The sequence below is a fragment of the Podarcis muralis genome, chromosome 11, assembly GCF_964188315.1.
Source record: "Podarcis muralis chromosome 11, rPodMur119.hap1.1, whole genome shotgun sequence".
NCBI classification, from domain to species: Eukaryota; Metazoa; Chordata; class Lepidosauria; order Squamata; family Lacertidae; genus Podarcis; species Podarcis muralis.
The window spans coordinates 19,760,921-19,779,130 of record NC_135665.1 but is presented as its reverse complement, the minus strand read 5'-3'; the positions used below and the strand labels follow the sequence as shown (position 1 = coordinate 19,779,130).

The window sequence follows — 18,210 nt, the reverse complement described above, 5'->3', positions numbered from 1 at the left end:
TTTGCAAGAACATTTCACACCCATCACAGTAATTTTTCATCGTAGAAATATAAAATTGAGCGATATACTTTGACTTCCTGCATTTCCGAAAATAGGTCCCAATCCAAGGGAAGAACTATGGTGAAGTTGTTGTCTCAAGGTTTCTCCATTCCTACTGGTTAGCCATTAACAACAGTAAAAACCCATCCAAACCTGTGTCACATCACATTAGGAGTGAAAATTCAACAGCTTCCACAAGCAAGTAGTATTTCTTCTGAATATGACCGGTTTGAATGAGCTGCTCTGAAGTACATTCAGTTTAGAATAGGTTTGCAGGTTTCGAACTGAGTCAATGAATGATATAGGGCAGATTCCAGTCCCTACCAGTTGCACACAGAGAGCAAAGTGCAACCATACGAAGGGTGAGATGACCAAATGTGCTTTGCGGGACCTAATCCATCACTTAGAAAACAACACACAGAGAGAGAACCATATCTCCCTTTGTCACCTGCCACCCCCTACTGTGCTGGGCAAGTACCTGGTTCTTCAAAGCATGCACCCAGATCTCTGGTATTCGGCAATTTGAGTCCCTACCTGCCCTTGCATACAGGCTATACCCCCAGTTGCTAGGACCACTAGAAACCAACCTACTCTCCCCTGTCCATTGCCCCTATAGATGTGGAAGCAAATGAAACCTAAACCACTGTAAGCGTCATGGCTCTGCATTCTGCCCTTTGTGAAGATGATAAGATCATGCCCACACTGCTGGAAAAAAGGAAACTGATAAACAAAGCAGGGACAAATATTTAAATGGAACTTATTAGCAGATGCCATACCACCTTGCTGACACAAAACGGGCCACCTGAACTAAATAACCAATCCTGAGGACAAATGTATAGGGTTGTAATTAATGTAGAGCTAAGGGGAACGCTCCCCAAACCCTCCAGAGCAGATCTACATAAAGTGGGAGGATGGGGAGAAGATACAAAGTTATGTTGAGCTGGCGCTAACTTGCAATTTCAAAATGTATGTATGGTTAACTAGTTGTGAAGGAAAGTGAAATGTACCAATGCACAGATTGTTAAAATGGCACCCTTGTTACATACCTGAAGAAGGTATCCTGCAGCTGATGGGGCATGGTTGCAAAATCAAATGCACAATATGACTGGGGAAGAAACACTTCCATGTTCTTCCTTACTTCCACGGGAGGGTTTGTCATAATGGGTGCAGCGCTTCCAAAAAACGGATATGAGTACCTATGGAGGTAAAAAGGTAAAGGTAAAGGACCCCTGGATGGTTAAGTCCAGTCAAAGGCGACTATGGGGTTGCGGCGCTCATCTCGCCTTCAGGCTGAGGGAGCCGGAGTTTGTCCACAGACAGATTTTCGGGTCATGTGGCCAGCATGACTAAACCGCTTCTGGTACAACAAGACACCGTGATGGAAACCAGAGCACATGGAAACACCATTTACCTTCCCGCTGCAGCGGTACTTATTTATCTACTTGCACTGGTGCGCTTCTGAACTGCTAGGTTGGCAGAAGCTGGGACAGAGCAACAGGAGCTCACCCCATCGTGGGGATTCAAACCACTGACCTTCTGATTGGGAAGCCCAAGAGGCTCAGTGGTTTAGACCACAGCGCCACCTGCGTCCCATTGAGAAACAAACACACAAATAATATTAATACTATAACAAATTCAGTGCTACCAGCTTATGACTTCAAGACCTTTAAGTAAATGAACGTCAAGCTAACTAATGACTTAATGGCATGTCTTAACATGCCATGGTATTCAATTGAGTTTAATCAGAGTATACCTATTGAAATTAATGAACAGGACTTAAGTTAGGTCCATTGATTTCCGTGGGTTTTCTATGAATCAAACTTAGGTGAATGCCACACCATTTTTTCTATCAAACAATACGCTCCAATCGCCTCTCACTATTGGCCATGCTGGTTGATTCCAACAACATCTTGAAGGGACACTGGATTCCCATTGCTCCGGAGAGGCAAGACTGACTTGCATCCTTTGTTTTATTTTCTAAAGTAAGGGAGCAGAGTGTGACAGTGATCCTGCGCCCAGTAAGGATTGGGCGCAGTTGGGTATTGTTAAGAATATTTCTAGGGGTGTGTGTTTTAATATGTTGCTGCCGATTTCCCCTGGTGTTCCCCAGGATTACATTTTTGGTCACCACTAGGGAGCTGAAACATAGAATTCTTCATGGACTTCATATACCAAGTTTCATTCAATGGACACTTCACATTCCATAAAACAGAAGGCCAAGTGGGCCAGTTAAACAACAAAAATTACTCAGCCCAAAAGTGATACGCTTGTGCCCAATTTCCATGAAGTTACTCCTTTCAGTATTTCCCTAGCTTTTTAAAAAATGTAAAAACTTTCCAACTTAGCATGTATACTGGGGTCTTCCATCCAGAAACATAGCTAAAAATCCACAAGTTGCCACAACAGCATAGTGAGTTTATAAAGAAATGTGCAGATTAAAGAAAAGGGACTATTCGGGCAAGACATGTTCGTCCATTAATGGAAGTTACAAGACCTGAACAAAGTTGGAGATTGCCCTCTTACAGTGTACAGCACCTGTGTCCTATCCTCAGAATTATAGGGATAAGACTCTCCTAAGAAAGATGCAATTACCCATAGTTTTAGATCAAGTTCATGATGAGCAAGAAGTTTGTTATTTACAGGACACATAGAAGTGATCACAGTGACACTGTGTACCTAGACTTTCAGATCCTCTCGTGGACTGGTAACTGGTTAAGGGACAGGAAGCAACGGAAAAATAAATTGAAAGTTCTCCCAGTGAAGAGATGTGAAACAATAATCTAACACATGCTTTACCTTAACATACAATTGACGGGAAAGCCAGTATCCAGATTATGGAGAGTTCTTAAGTCTATTGAGAAACAGAAGTGATGGGATGCTGCTGGAACAGCAATTTTTTGACCTGTGGTAGATTCAGAGGTACCGGCCTGCTGAGTCTGAGAAGCGGGTGCTCGGGCATTCGAGGCTGAAGAGAAAACAGACAGCACATTTTCTTTTAAGATAGATGCTGACACATTCCAAACTTGAGAGCCCCTGCTGTACAAGTTCTAATACTTGAAAGTAAGAAGCTTTTGAATTTTTTTCTGGACAAAATTTAGTTTTCTTTCTTTTTTTATTGGGTTTTATAAACAAGAATAATGTTATACAAATAAGTATACCAAGTTTTCTCATGTCAATTGCGTATCACAAAAATAGTACAATAAATGTGGAAAAATATCTACAACATATGTTTCATTATTAGTGGTCAAGGTATGAGTTCTTGGTTTATGAATTGGTTTAAAAATTAGGAAGAAGAGGGGGGGAAAGAAAAAGAAAAAAGGGGGAGAGGGGGAGTGGGGTTGGGTGGTTATACTTCTATTATTCTACTTACAGTAAGTGTGTGAGAGGGGTTGTGTCAGCGTTACTTGTATGGATTCTCTTACTATTCACTTGTACTTCCTTGGTAGTGAGAGAGGTTGGGGGTGGCCTAGGGTGTGGTTGGTTGTCTTTGGTTGGCTGTAGTGAGAACTGTTTTTGTGTGAGAGCAGGGTGTGAGTGTTTATTTTGAATCAGGTTAGCCAGATTGATTCATATGCTGTTGGTGGATTCTTGTCGTCTTGTTGGGCTGTGTATGTGATAAAGGGGAGCCATACCGGGGTGAAGGCGTCTTCTATTTGTCCCTGTGTCAGTTTCAGTTTATTGGTTAGTTTTTCTAATAAGGCTGTTTCCCATACTTTTTCCCCCGCTTTCTAAACCTAAATGTTGAACTAGCTGTACAGCATCATAGCCTGTGGCCAAACACAGCTGTTGACAGTTTTAAGGTAAGTCACATGGTACAGGCTGGTCTATGTGGCAAACAAAAAATAGCATACCAAAAACAGGTGTTCATATTTCAAGCAGTCTTCACACATTGGCCCCATCATGCAAAGTGGCCACCGGCTGGAGGCTATGCTCCTGCATTCTGTTCACAAGGGAAGGGAGCAGTGCTTAAAGGTAAAGGGACCCCTGACCATTTGGTCCAATCGTGACCGACTCTGGGGTTGCGGCACTCATCTCGCTTTATTGGCCGAGGGAGCCGGCGTCCAACTTCCGGGTCATGTGGCCAGCATGACTAAGCCACTTCTGGCGAACCAGAGCAGCGCATGGAAACACTGTTTACCTTCCTGCCAGAGCAGTACCTATTTATCTACTTGCACTCTGACGTGCTTTCGAACTTCTAGGTTGGCAGGAACAGGGACCGAGCAACGGGAGCTCACATCGTCACAGGGATTCGAACCACCGACCTTCTGATCGGAAAGTCCTAGGCTCAGTGGTTTAGACCGCAGCACCACCCGCGTCCCGGAGCAGTGCTCAGACCCAAGCAATTTGCTTGAATACAAATATCTGCCCAGTTCTTCAACTGCAGAGCTAAACCACACATCACAAATTAAAAACCTTACATTGCCCGCAGTTCACTGGTTGACCGCAGATAACTCTCTCCCTCTTACTGGAGTCTTCAGAATATTTTAAGTTGCATTACTGCATAGTGAATGATCACCCATTTCCTTGCATCAGTTTACCAAGCAATCATAAAGAAAACAGTATTTTGTGGTAGATATGACAGCTGTAATTTTATAAACATTTGCTTTGATGTGCTGCCTACCTTTTTTCTGTGCCTTTGGGTTCTTGTCATACTGCAGACTTTCCACTTCGCTGTCTGTCGCGTCATCTTTTATGGGAGGAGAATGGCTAACCCGGGGTAATGCATTTTGAGAACCAGGCTCAGGACTCCTTTTTGGATCACGCACTGGAGATGAAGCTCTTTTCACATTTTCAGACTCAACCTTTGAAGATAGCTGAGGCTGAACGAAACAATAGTGCCTAGTTTAAACACGTGATCCTCGGATGAGGGGCAGTATAGAAATTTAATAAATAATAATAATAATAACTTCATTACATACATGCACAACAGCAATATTTTTATTTCCATTTTTAAAAGTATATAAAAAGGAGAACAATTGAGTTGTACCTGAGAAACTCTGCTATCTTTTTGAAGCGATACCGATACCCCAACAGTGGGAGCCATATCCAAAGGGACAGGTGGCAGCTTTTGCCGGGCTCTGTTAGGTGGAACAAGAATATATGCTCCTTCAATTGCTACTGGATGTTGAAGGATTTCCACGCTTCCTTTCTTCAACAGCCCAGTTAAAAGTATTTCAGTGCTTCCAAGAGACTGGTCCCCACAGCAAAGATGGATCTATGTTTCAAAAGGGTATCATGAAAGTGACTATAATGAGCATTCAGTACAAAAACGATTACTTACACCCAACCAATGACATCCAAATGGAAACATTATGTCCTTTAAAAAAAAATGTGTTTGTAATGGATGCTGGAATAAAATAAGCCAAACAGCCCTCTTTAGAAGGTTATCGAGACTGCCTAATCTTCCCAGACTGTCTTATCCTCCGAAACCCTGTATTCTTCAGGTCAAAACATAGCAAGAGACTCCAAGCGGTCATGTTTCAGTACACGATAAGCCACAACTCACAAGCTCACAAGCTGTAAAGGGGAAGGAAGAAGGAAAGGCCAAGATGGAGCATTTTTGTAGCTTGAGGGTGCTCCTGAATCCATCTTTGTCACTAGAGGCACAACTGACATCTGGGGCTAGAAATGCCTTCTCCCAACTTTGGCTGGTACATCTGCTGTGACCAGGATAACCTGACCACAGTGGTCCATGCAATGGTAATTGTAAGAGTTGATTACTGTAGCATGCTTTATATGGGCTGCCCTTATAACTATCTGGTCCAGAAGCTGCAACTAGGACAGAATTTGGCAGGTTACTGGTAGCGATGCTAATTTGCTGAGAGAGCTGCATTGGTTGTTGATTTCCTACCAGGGCAGGCTCAAGGTTCTTGTGTTAATTTACAGAGCCATAAACAATTTGGGTACAATGTACTTTAAGGAGTAGCCTGATTCTTTATGCTGCACCTCAATTACCAAGATCCCCTGGTGGTGTACTTTTGGTGTCTCTCCGCCATGCTCCTGAGGTTTGGTTGTCCTTTACCAGGGAGCAAGCTTTTAGTGTGGCAGCTCTGAAGAACTCCTTGTCCATAGAAAAGAAAGTCCAGCAAGCTTTCTTTTAGACATTCTCTAAAAACTGAGTTCATATTTTTTTACCAAGCAGTTTATACTGATACTATGGGACGCGGGTGGCGCTGTGGGTAAAAGCCTCAGTGCCTAGGGCTTGCTGATCGAAAGGTCGGTGGTTCGAATCCCCGTGGCGGGGTGCGCTCCCGTCACTTGGTCCCAGCGCCAGCCAACCTAGCAGTTCGAAAGCACCCTCGGGTGCAAGTAGATAAATAGGGACCGCATACCAGCAGGAAGGTAAACGACGTTCCATGTGCTGCGCTGGTGCTGGCTCGCCAGATGCAGCTTGTCACGCTGGCCACATGACCCGGAAGTGTCTCCGGACAGCGCTGGCCCCCGGCCTCTTGAGTGAGATGGGCGCACAACCCCAGAGTCTGTCAAGACTGGCCCGTACGGGCAGGGGTACCTTTACCTTTTACCTTATACTGATACTACTGTAGTATTAGGTTCTTATGTTTGCCCACTGTCTTGTTTTTCTATTTTTATGAAGGTGCAGCTCATAAGTAATAAAATTAACAACATATCAAAAAAGTATAATAGTCCTTAAATTTGATCTGCCATAACACCCTAAATCCTTATGGTATCCTCTTAACAATTTGGACTGAAGAGGAGTCACACACTTCGAAACAAGATGCAACAGCTAAATCTTTGTTTACCAGAGAGCAGAAATGGATGCTTACCTTCAACTTTGAGTGAGCAAAAAAATAAGCTCTTAGAACTTCAATGCTGCTGCGTATTTTAACAGATGCTCTTTCTGGCTCAAAGTTTGGATTGATCAAATCAGTGAATGGTTCGTTGGTAACATCATTGCCCAGGAGTGAATAGTAGAAGAAGAACTCGGGCTGTCGTTCTGGAAGTTTCATTGTGGTAGGTATTAGCTGTTACAAAAAAAGAGGAGAAAAATGCAAACAGGTCCTCAACACTGCTCATAAGAAGTCGGGAATGTTCATGTCTATTATCAAAAGAAGTGCTGTATTCCAACGTCTATTCAAGTTTTAAATATTTAACATGGGTAACATCAAAAGCTAAGGAATTCCAAGGCTGGAAAGTTGTCCTTGCTCACTCTCCCAAGCTCCTGCCATCATGAGGGCAACACTGTAACTTTGAGGTTGGTTTAGATTTTTAACAGCAATAAAGGGAACAATCATTCTTATACAGAATCTGGGGGTTATGAAGAACCACCAAGTCATGCTGCAATGAGACATGATTTTTCACATGTTGACCATCCAGAGTTTGAAAGCTCCACCACAGGCGAAACCAGATAGTGGTACCATGGACTGGCATTATTACCTGTTCTAACTGTGTAGCAAACGCAACAGTGACAGACAGAACAAAGTAGTCTCTGCAATATTCTGCTGGTCCAATTTGATGGTATCCTTCCTCTTCGTTAAGCACTGCTGCAAGGTTTTTGGGATCCAACCCAAGTTGTTGAAGAGGTACTTTAAAAAGAAAACAAATGCCTTCAGTTGTATTCTGAACATAATAAAATCTATTGGGAGCTGAAAATATAGAGAGATGAAATTCAGAGAGGACAGTGTCTTTAAAAAAATCCTATTAGCCCTGGGCTAGTAAGGGGCTGAATAAACCCCATGTCAATCTAGTCATCAGTTACAACAGGGATGGGGGATGTGCAGCCCTTCAGATGTTGCTGGATTTCAATTCCCATCATCCCAGACCAGATGAAAGTTGGAGTCCAACATCTGGAGGACCACAATTTCTACATCCCTGACCTACACGGATTTCATCTCAAAGCAGATGAAAGGACAGATGAAAGGACAGAAAACAGCTATGTAAACCCTAACTCTCCACTTTTTAATACTTTATTTGTCTGCCCTGCTGGCATTGACAGTCTATGTTTAAGGATAAGGATTCACCTTCCTGCTTTTTTTTGTAAGAAGAAAATAGTATCATATCAGTTTCATGAAGACCAGAGAATAACTATCTGTACAACCTGAAGTTGAAGTTATACCACACATACCCAACACCTGTGTTTTATTTGTCTTATGCTTTTTACACAAACTTGCCCAGAAGTGTTGGACACATCTAGTAAAAGAATAAGTTAACAAAACAGAGACAGAAACAAGGAAATTCACTGTTTACAATATTCCACTGAGGTTATACTTTACTAATCTTGACAACAAAATTTAAACAAGCTTTAGGACAGAGAATCATATGAAAAATAAGGGGGAAAGATGAAAGCTTAATACAGAGTAAAGATGAAAGCTTAACGTAGAATAAAGATGAAAGGTGAAAACATAATATAGACCAAAGCTTTAAAATAGGATAACTGAATACATTGCTTTTCTGTCTTTAATTAATTACTATTTTATATCTAGAAAAGCAGAAAAAATATAATCAAATATATAGAGAGAAAATTAAATAACAAAATATAATATATAAAATTCATGAGTGGTTAAGATATAAAAATAATTCTTTATGTAATAAAGTAGGAATGGAGAACCTGTAGCCCCCTTGATGTTGTTGGGACTCCAGCTCCCATCAGCTCCAGCCAGCATGGCCAATCATCAGGGATGATGGGAAGTGTAGTCCTACAGCATCTTGACATTGACAGATTGTCCACCTTTGCCATAAAGGAATGGAACAGAAGCCTTGTAAACCACTCTGATACAGGACAGGCCATTAAGATTTTTAACGTGAATATTCAAATGTTCTTAGCCCTGAAACTTTGTCAAAATGAGCAAAGATGAAATCACTTCAGCTGTCAGAAATCAACTATCAAATCTCTGACTTCAGGTTGTAAGATCAAGTTTTTCCGCCCAACGGAACTCCAAAACCCACCATCTGGAGCCAGGTGCAAAGTAGCACCATGAGGGTAGGTATAAATTTAGAATTAAGTAAGAGAATACTGCTGAGCAGATGCTCAGCCCTAGGATTTGCGATCAGAACAAAAGAGGAAACAAAACAGAATACAGAGGATTTGTACAGTGAATTTGCCAATACTAACCAAGGATATTTTAGGATCTCCATCAACTTGACGTAACTGCAGAATTCCCACAATTTTCACAACATAATAGTGTTTGGTGAAGTGTTCATTATTCTACTAACCTGTTACATCTCTGGGAGGTGCGTCCTTCGCTTTAAAGCCATCTGTGGATGCCTTAGTATCAGTTTCTAGCATTAGACTGAGTTGCAGCTCAGATTTAAATTTTGTGTATCTATTGCTCAGTAATGGATACCACTTTGGCGGCTGCAGAGATTTGATTAAAACAAAAAGTTGGGTGAAATTATACATACACGGTATTGTCGTCAGATAAAATCTCTTTCCAAGTTGGCTACGTTTTACAAGATCTTACATTTAAAGTTAAGCCTAAGACAAAGAATAGTTGTGATCATACAACACTGTTACAGCAGAAGTGAAATTATATCATGTGTTCACACTTCAATTTTCAATTTATTAAAAAAAAGGGGGGGGGGGGACAAGACTTTGGCCCTAATCCAGAGATCTGAAAACAGAAGTAATACCCTCTTTCCCTAGTAAACAGATGATTGCCAGAGATAATCTGTTTAGAGGCAGAGGGCATGACTGCACTAGCTTTCGGCTACCCTAATATGGGGGTGAAGGGCTCCAAAAGCACATAATATGTTCACCACCTACAGCTGAACTTTCTATATCCAGAATAATTCTGCACTTGACTCTGCTGCCATCTGTTCATAGAAATCTTAATTCCCTCCATGAAAAAAATTGTTTAGAAAAGCTAGTCATTCCGCCCCTCCCACACACACAAAAAAAGTACAAAGCAACTATTTAGAGCATATATCATAGGTTATTATTTGCATTTAGCCTGCTATGGTGGACAAAGGCATATCCATTAAATCCCTTTAGTAAATAATAGCAGGAATTTTTTCTGCTACAAACCACGGCAGATAATCATCTTAATGGGCAGGTCATTGACCTGAGCTTTGTTATCAGGTTATATAAATAAATATGCAGCTGCTTAATTTTTTCTTGAATAGCCAGTCATTTTAATGACTGTTCTGTGCTGTTTCTCATTTGTTTAAAATGTTGTTGTAGTTTCACACACTGTCCTGGTATTTTAAGATAGGGCTATATTTAAATACAGTGGAACCTCGGTTGTCGAACGTAATCCATTCCGGAAGACCGTTCCACTTCCGAAACATTCGACAATCGAGGCTCAATGGGTGGCCAGCGAATTCAATTGAAAAAAAATAGAGAAACATGCCTTGGAAGCCGTTTGACTTTGAAGGCACGTTAAAAAATGGAAGCATTCACTTCCGGGTTGTCAGCGTTCGAAAGCCGAAACATTCGACTTCCGAAGCGTTCAACAACGAAGGTTCCACTGTACTTCCATAATACTGGCTTGTCCACAGAGACAGGAGAGGAACGGCCTGGTTACCAAACAGGAAGAGGGATGGGCAACGCAGTGGAAAACTCAGAGTGGGCACAACAGCTCTCTGCTCCCTTCCCCCTCCTTGTAACCAGCAGCGGTGCATAGTTTTGAGAAACCAGGTGAACAACACCGACCCACCAGCTGATATTTGGTACAGCTCAGACACAGGTTTACCACCCCAATGAACAAATATGTCTAGAATCTGCCATTCAATAAGAGAATGAAAATCAATACCATTTAATCTGGCTTATCTGATAAAGGAGCACACATTCATTTATTGTGATGTGTTTAAGCCGGGTTCTATACAATACCTGTTTCTTCTCTTGAGCAACTCTCAAATCTAGTATAATGTAACCTACAGGCTCTTTGGCAGAAGAGAGAGAATCCACAGAAAAGCATTGTAACTTGATAGGTGTACGCTGTAATCTGCAAGGAAATAAATATGCAAGACCATTAAGGCATTGGAAGCAGTTACATAAACTTTTGGTTCCCCAATGGTACAGGCAACATTTTTACTGATAAAACCACCTAGATATTATCAGAAACAGTAGTAATTATTTTAATATATATTATATTGCATGTATTTCTTCTCAATAATAAGGAAACTTTAGCAGTTAACAAGCACATATATAATTTTCCAACCTCTCAAATAGGCTTCAGGTATATGGCAACAGTTAAATATAGGAAAGCTGGTTACTTTTTTTGGAGGTGAAAACAGAGCTTAACACTGCTCTTTTTAGTAACTATCTGAGCTTTCTAGCCAAATGCTATACAGAAAAGGGAATGGAATACACCCATAGGTTTTCCAGTACAGTTCAGGGTAAGTTATTATAGTCATTCTTTACAAGATTCTAAATACATGCAACAAGCACACACTCAAGCAATTCAGAAATCTTTTGAGAAAATAACCTGTGTTGGTGAAGTGCTTTCCTGTCAAGTTCCCAAGCTAACTCTGTGGCAAATTCAGGTTGATCAATATGTTCTACAGGGTCTGTGGCTAGAGTTTCACCATCAAACTTTGCTTCTACCACAAGCATATGCTTTGGACGTTTTGGAAAGTAACGCCCTGGAAAAGGAAAAAGGCACATTTATTAGATAGCTTCTTCATAAACAGCTGATTTGTTGTTGTTGTTGTTGTTTAGTCGTTTAGTTGTGTCCGACTCTTCGTGACCCCATAGACCAGAGCACGCCGGGCACTCCTGTCTTCCACTGCCTCCCGCAGTTTGGTCAGGCTCATGTTTGTAGCTTCGAGAACAGCTGATAGTATACTATATAGGGCATGATGTAGATGCTTAATAATCACAAACTCCTGGGCACATTGCAGAATCTGATATATAATCAAAGGCTGTTCCTTGGTTACCTGTACAAACACATCTTTCGAAAAGCTGACTCAATTCTGCATTGGAACACAAGATTACACCAAGAAACGGGAAGCAGATCGCAACTAAAACTGCTTGTGTGCACAGTATGCAGTACACAAGAACTACACAGAGCAAGAACTACACCAAGAAAGTGACTGGGTCATAACTGGCAGTCACTTGTGTGATGGCTTGGTGAGTCATGGGAAGAGATTTTGGTTTTCTGACAGCCAGCATGCTGACCCTCCAGCTTTCCACCTGGAGGGAAAGCTGAGACCCTACCTGCCTGCAGACTGTCTCGCCAGAGTGGTGCATACTCTGATTATCTCCCGCTTGGACTACTGCAATGCGCTCTACGTGGGGCTACCTTTGAAGGTGACCCGGAAACTACAACTAATCCAGAATGCGGCAGCTAGACTGGTGACTGGGAGCGGCCGCCGAGACCATATAACACCAGTCTTGAAAGACCTACATTGGCTCCCAGTACGTTTCCGAGCACAATTCAAAGTGTTGGTGCTGACCTTTAAAGCCCTAAACGGCCTCGGTCCAGTATATCTGAAGGAGCGTCTCCTCCCCCATCATTCTGCCCGGACACTGAGGTCCAGCGCCGAGGGCCTTCTGGCGGTTCCCTCACTGCGAGAGGCCAAGTTACAGGGAACCAGGCAGAGGGCCTTCTCGGTAGTGGCGCCCGCCCTGTGGAACGCCCTCCTATCAGATGTCAAAGCGATAAACAACTACCTGACATTCAGAAGACATCTGAAGGCAGCCCTGTTCAGGGAAGTTTTTAATATGTGACATTTTTGTGTATTTTTCATCTTTGTTGGAAGCCGCCCAGAGTGGCTGGGGAAACCCAGCCAGATGGACGGGGTACAAATAAATTATTATTATTGTTGTTGTTGTTGTTGTTGTTGTTGTTGTTGTTGTTGTTATTATTATTATTATTATTATTATTATTATTATTATTATTATTATTATTATTGAAAGGTAAGGAAGAAAGGCTTAGGATAACTCATAGTGTTTAGCTCAGTTCTGGTACACAAAACCAATTCCTGGGCTCAGAATTCTGTGTATGCCAGTTACTGAGTCTCCTGACTGTAGTAAAAAATGAGGCAGATCTTGCAAACTTTAAATCTATGAACTTCTTTAAGTTATACTGTGATATACACATACCACAGCTGCAATTCTGTTCACATCTGGAGCTCAATGGGACCATTAGTAAATATGTGTGGAGTGTTTGTTTTGATCTGTGTGGATCTATCTACTGATGGATAAGAAATAAAAGGCAAGTAGAAAGGTAAATAGAGAACTTTTTTCTACCATATGTTTAAATATGGACTAATTTCATATTGCCTTAAGTTTTCACTATCTTTACTTAACATTTTCACCAGTAACATTTTAATAATTGTTATTCATCACTATGCTACAAGCCACAATAAACCAGATTGCTGAAAGAGAATGCAACATACATTTTAAGATCAGGTTAAAATTACTATGAACAAATCAACCAATAAAAGATTGCTGAAGTCGGCATTTTAATCTTTTTGAAAGTTAGATGGTGTATAAGCAGAAAATAAAATATACATACATTGAGAAGTACTTGCAAGGACCACAATATGCTGGAGTTCATGGATTTTTTTTTAAAAAAACTAAGCACTCCTAATTCTAATGCATCACAAACAATGTAACAAGAAGTACCAGCTACATTTTGCTTCTTTGAGAACATGTACATAAGATCCCCAGGTATCTTGAGTTCAAACTCTGCTCATCTCATGCCTATCTTTAGAATGACATGGTACTGGTTTCCACAGAAATGTTACAACAATGTTTTCCTGTGCAATACCATACTATTCTGAGAAGACAGGCAGTGTCTACTGTAATACCTCAATACTAAATTTCTGAAGCAGTAACACAGAATTATGAATCTGACTACATATGCTGTTTTTGTGCCTTCTATTAATCCTACTCCCCTTATACCTGATCATTCTGTTCACAAATTTCTCCCTTCCTTTTGCCAGCTTTTATGTTGTAAACACCAGAACTCTGCCACCGAAATGAGAAACTGAAGCCTGCAAAGAATTTACAACCTTGGATCTGAAAGCCTTAGTTGTTAGCTCAAGGACATGATGGTAAAGTGGGATAATAAACAAACAAACAAACAAACAAACAAACAAACAATTTATTATTTGTACCCCGCCCATCTGGCTGGGTTTCCCCAGCCACTCTGGGCGGCTTCCACAAAGACAAAAAGTACACTAAGATGTCACATATTAAAAACTTCCCTGTAGCTGCCTTAAGATGTCTTCTGAATGTCAGGTAGTTGTTTATCTCTTTGACATCTGATAGGAGAGCGTTCCACAGGGCGGGCGCCACTACCAAGAAGGCTCTCTTCCTGGTTCCCTGTAGCTTTGCTTCTTGCAATGAGGGAACCGCCAGAAGGCCCTCAGCGCTGGACCTCAGTGTCTGGGTAGAATGATGGGGGTGGAGACGCTCCTTCAGATACACTGGGCCGAGGCCCTTTAGGGCTTTAAAGGTCAGCACCAACACTTTGAATTGTGCTCGGAAACGTACTGGGAGCCAATGTAGGTCTTTCAAGTTATGTGTTATGTGGTCTCGGTGGCCGCCCCCAGTCACCAGTCTAGCTGCCGCATTCTGGATTAGTTGTAGTTTCTGGGTCACCTTCAAAGGTAGCCCCACGTAAAACGCATTGCAGTAGTCCAAGTAGGAGATAACTAGAGCATGCACCACTCTGGCGAGACAGTCTGCGGACAGGTAGGGTCTCAGCCTGCGTACCAGGTGGAGCTGGTAGACAGCTGCCCTGGATACAGAATTGACCTGCGCCTCCATGGGATGGTTAGCAATAGTTGTAGAAATGCTCAGACATGCTCTCTCCTGTTTCCTTTGCTTAATGAATTAAAGATGCAACTCTGGTACTCTATATTTTCAAAAGAAGAAGCAGGAGCTCTTTCACCTGGTGTCAAGAGCATGAAAAAACCTTTCCGCTTTCCTGCCTTATCAGACACTTCCAAATATAAAATCACCCTGCTGTCTCCACATTCATTATTTACACAACCAACCGCTACATGGTAAGAGATATTTTGGGCAGACTTAGACTACAATCCTATACATACTGACCTACCTAGGAGTTCAGTTGGTTAGAGCGTTGTGCTCGCCATGCCAAGATTTTGCAAGCTTCATCTCTGTATGGGACAGCTGCATATTCCTGCATTGCAGGTGTTTGGACCTAATGAGCCTCAGGGTCCTCTAACAATGCTACCTCTTGCTGAATTCAAGAGACTTACTTCTGAGCAGTGAATCACACTGTTAGGGGGCTCAACTCTCCCAAAATTGAAGTCCGCTCTATAACCATGGGTGTACCCAGGGAGCTGGGGGGGCAGCTGCCCCCCTAAATCAAGCAAATAAATAAAAATACTTAACTGACCAATTGCATCAAGGACAACTCAGTTCTGCCCCCTCCTACCGGGGTGTGTGTGTGTGTGCGTGCATGCTATTTGGTTGTTGTTTTTAGTTTGATTCCAAATATTGTGGTTTTATATTTTGATTTTGTTCTGTGAACGGCCCTGAGAGCTCCGGGTATATAGGGCGGTAGCAACTACTCTATTCCAAACTTAAAACTGGAAAGCGTAATGCTGGTGGTCAACAAAAGAGGTTTAAAGACTCTCTCAAGGCAAATCTAAAAAAATGTAGGATAAACATTGACAACTGGGAAACACTGGCCTGCGAGCGCTCCAATTGGAGAACAGCCTTTACCAAAGGTGTCAAGGTTTGAAGACACTCAAACTCAGGATGAAAGGGAGAAACAAGCTAAGAGGAAGGCACATTTGGCAAACCCTCACTGTGATCAACTCCCAGCCAGGAACCTATATCCCCACTGTGGAAGGACATGTGGATCCAGAATTGGCCTCCACAGTCACTTACGGACTCACTGTTAAAACCGTGTTCATGGAAGACAATCTTACTTGGCTACGAGTGATCGCCAAAGAAGAAGAAAAGATAAATTCAATAAATTATAAATAATAATAAAGCCTGTCCCTCCCCCCTTAAACAAATACAGTGGACGCTCGGGTTGCGAACGTGATCCATGTGGGATGCACGTTCACAACCTGCAGCGTTCGCAACCTGCAGTGTTGTGTCTGCACACGCATGGGTTGTGCTTCTGTTCATGTACAAAGAGCGATTTAGAGCTTCTGCGCATGTGCGACCTCTGAAACCCGGAGGTAACCCGTTCCAGTACTTCCGGGTTTTGGCAGGTCCGTAACCTGAAGCGTCTGTTACCCGAGGTATGACTGTACTAGCTATGCCCATGCCCACAAGTAGTTGTTGTTGTTTAGTCGTTTAGTCGTGTCCGACTCTTCGTGACCCCATGGACCAGAGCACGCCAGGCACGCCTGTCTTCCACTGCCTCCCGCAGTTTGGTCAAACTCATGTTCGTAGCTTCAAGAACACAGTCCAACCATCTCGTCCTCTGTCGTCCCCTTCTCCTTGTGTCCTCAATCTTTCCCAACATCAGGGTCTTTTCCAGGGAGTCTTCTCTTCTCATGAGGTGGCCAAAGTATTGGAGCCTCAGCTTCACAAGTAAAGGAGGATAAAGCAGCCACCTTACATGGGGGCTCACACCTTGAACCACGTGCCCCAGGCTCAATCCCAAATCTCCGAGCAGAAGTGGGAGAGACCCCTTGCCTTAAAAACCCTTGGGAGCCGCTGCCGGTCAGTGTAGGCGACACTACCCTCAATGGATGGGCGATCCAACTCCCTTTAAGGCAGCCCCCTAACTTATGGGTGGGGTGGAGGCATCCATAGATGAATGGGTCTCTGATTTTTTGCCTTTCCTTTTAACACCCCCCCCCCTTCCTTGCGCCTTACCTTCCAGGATAGAGACCACAATCAGGAGCTGGTCGGCCCTTGTTGTGCCCATTCTCCTCCAGGCGGGCTCTCTGCTCTGGCAGGCAGGACGCAAGGCTCTCGCGAAGCTGCCCTCTCCGCGCCGGGTCCCCACATCCAAGCCGGTGACGAGGCCGGGCCCCAACGCCCTCCTCCTCTCTGGTCCCGCCGGCAGCCTCCCCTTTGGCGCCTCGGGCGCGCTTTCAAACCAGCCGCCGCCGCTGCTTAGCAACCGGGAGGCGGAAAGGCAAGGACCCGAGGCACAGAGAGAGACGGGGCGGGGAGGAGACAGAGCGGCGCTTCCGGGATGCCGCTTCAACTTCCGGACGCTGCTGCCTCGTTGTTTCCCCGGGGGGGGGGGGGACGGGCGGTGAAGCGCGCGCGCTGCAGCGCCACCTATGGGAGAGGCGGTGGGAAACGGGAGGAGGTTTCCGAGGGCAGCGGGGGGAAACGGGAGGCGAGGAGCGCAGGCTGCGCGTTTGTGGCGGGCGATGCCGAGGGAGGGATGGCTTGCAAGGGGAGCAGCTCAGTTTCCGTGATATCTGCTCATCTCACTCCCCGGGCCCCGTGTTCATACCCTCCAACATTTTATTTTATTTTTTATTTTATTTTATTTATCTATTTTATTTACTGAATTTATATGCCGCCCTATACCCGGGGGTCTCAGGGCGGTTCGCAGAATAAAATCAAGCTGTTGTTGTTGTTGTTTAGTCGTTTAGTCATGTCCGACTCTTCATGACCCCATGGACCAGAGCACGCCAGGCACTCCTGTCTTCCACTGCCTCCCGCAGTTTGGTCAAACTCATGCTGGTAGCTTCAAGAACACTGTCCAACCATCTCGTCCTCTGTCGTCTCCTTCTCCTTGTGCCCTCCATCTTCCCCAACATCAGGGTCTTTTCCAGGGAGTCTTCTCTTCTCATGAGGTGGCCAAAGTATTGGAGTCTCAGCTTCAGGATCTGTCCTTCCAGTGAGCACTCAGGGTTGATTTCCTCCAGAATGGATAGGTTTGATCTTCTTGCAGTCCATGGGACTCTCAAGAGTCTCCTCCAGCACCAGAATTCAAAAGCATCAATTATTCGGGGATCAGCCTTCTTTCTGGTCCAGCTCTCACTTCCATACATCACTACTGGGAAAACCATAGCTTTAACTATACGGACCTTTGTCGGCAAGGTGATGTCTCTGTTTTTTAAGATGCTGTCTAGGTTTGTCATTGCTTTTCTCCCAAGAAGCAGGCGTCTTTTAATTTCGTGACTGCTGTCACCATCTGCAGTGATCATGGAGCCCAAGAAAGTAAAATCTCTCACTGCCTCCATTTCTTCCCCTTCTATTTGCCAGGAGGTGATCAAACCTGCCAACATTTTAATTTTTAATTTTTTTTAAAATTTATTTATTTTATTTATTGAATTTATTTACCACCTTGTACCCAGGGGTCTCAGGGC

General features: G+C 43.3%; 1 protein-coding gene across 3 annotated transcripts in view; it reads right to left on the bottom strand.

Annotated features, from left to right (window-relative positions):
- Nucleotides 1-17,075, bottom strand: part of CEP120 (centrosomal protein 120) — a 129,199-nt gene extending 112,124 nt beyond the window's left edge. Inside the window, exons 1-10 of one of the 3 annotated variants that reach the window (XM_077936098.1) lie at nt 16,754-17,075; nt 11,424-11,580; nt 10,826-10,940; nt 9,211-9,352; nt 7,435-7,583; nt 6,825-7,022; nt 5,027-5,254; nt 4,661-4,859; nt 2,836-3,004; nt 1,086-1,235 (exon numbers count right to left, since the gene is read on the bottom strand). In XM_077936098.1, coding sequence (XP_077792224.1) covers nt 1,086-1,235; nt 2,836-3,004; nt 4,661-4,859; nt 5,027-5,254; nt 6,825-7,022; nt 7,435-7,583; nt 9,211-9,352; nt 10,826-10,940; nt 11,424-11,580; nt 16,754-16,805 — 1,559 coding nt within the window. In that variant the 5' untranslated portion in view covers nt 16,806-17,075. Of the gene's footprint in view, nt 1-1,085; nt 1,236-2,835; nt 3,005-4,660; nt 4,860-5,026; nt 5,255-6,824; nt 7,023-7,434; nt 7,584-8,605; nt 8,726-9,210; nt 9,353-10,825; nt 10,941-11,423; nt 11,581-16,753 lie in introns of those variants that run through there. The other 2 variants (XM_028748610.2, XM_077936099.1) reach the window with 2 other exon arrangements.
- Between the last annotated feature and the right edge of the window lie 1,135 nt (nt 17,076-18,210).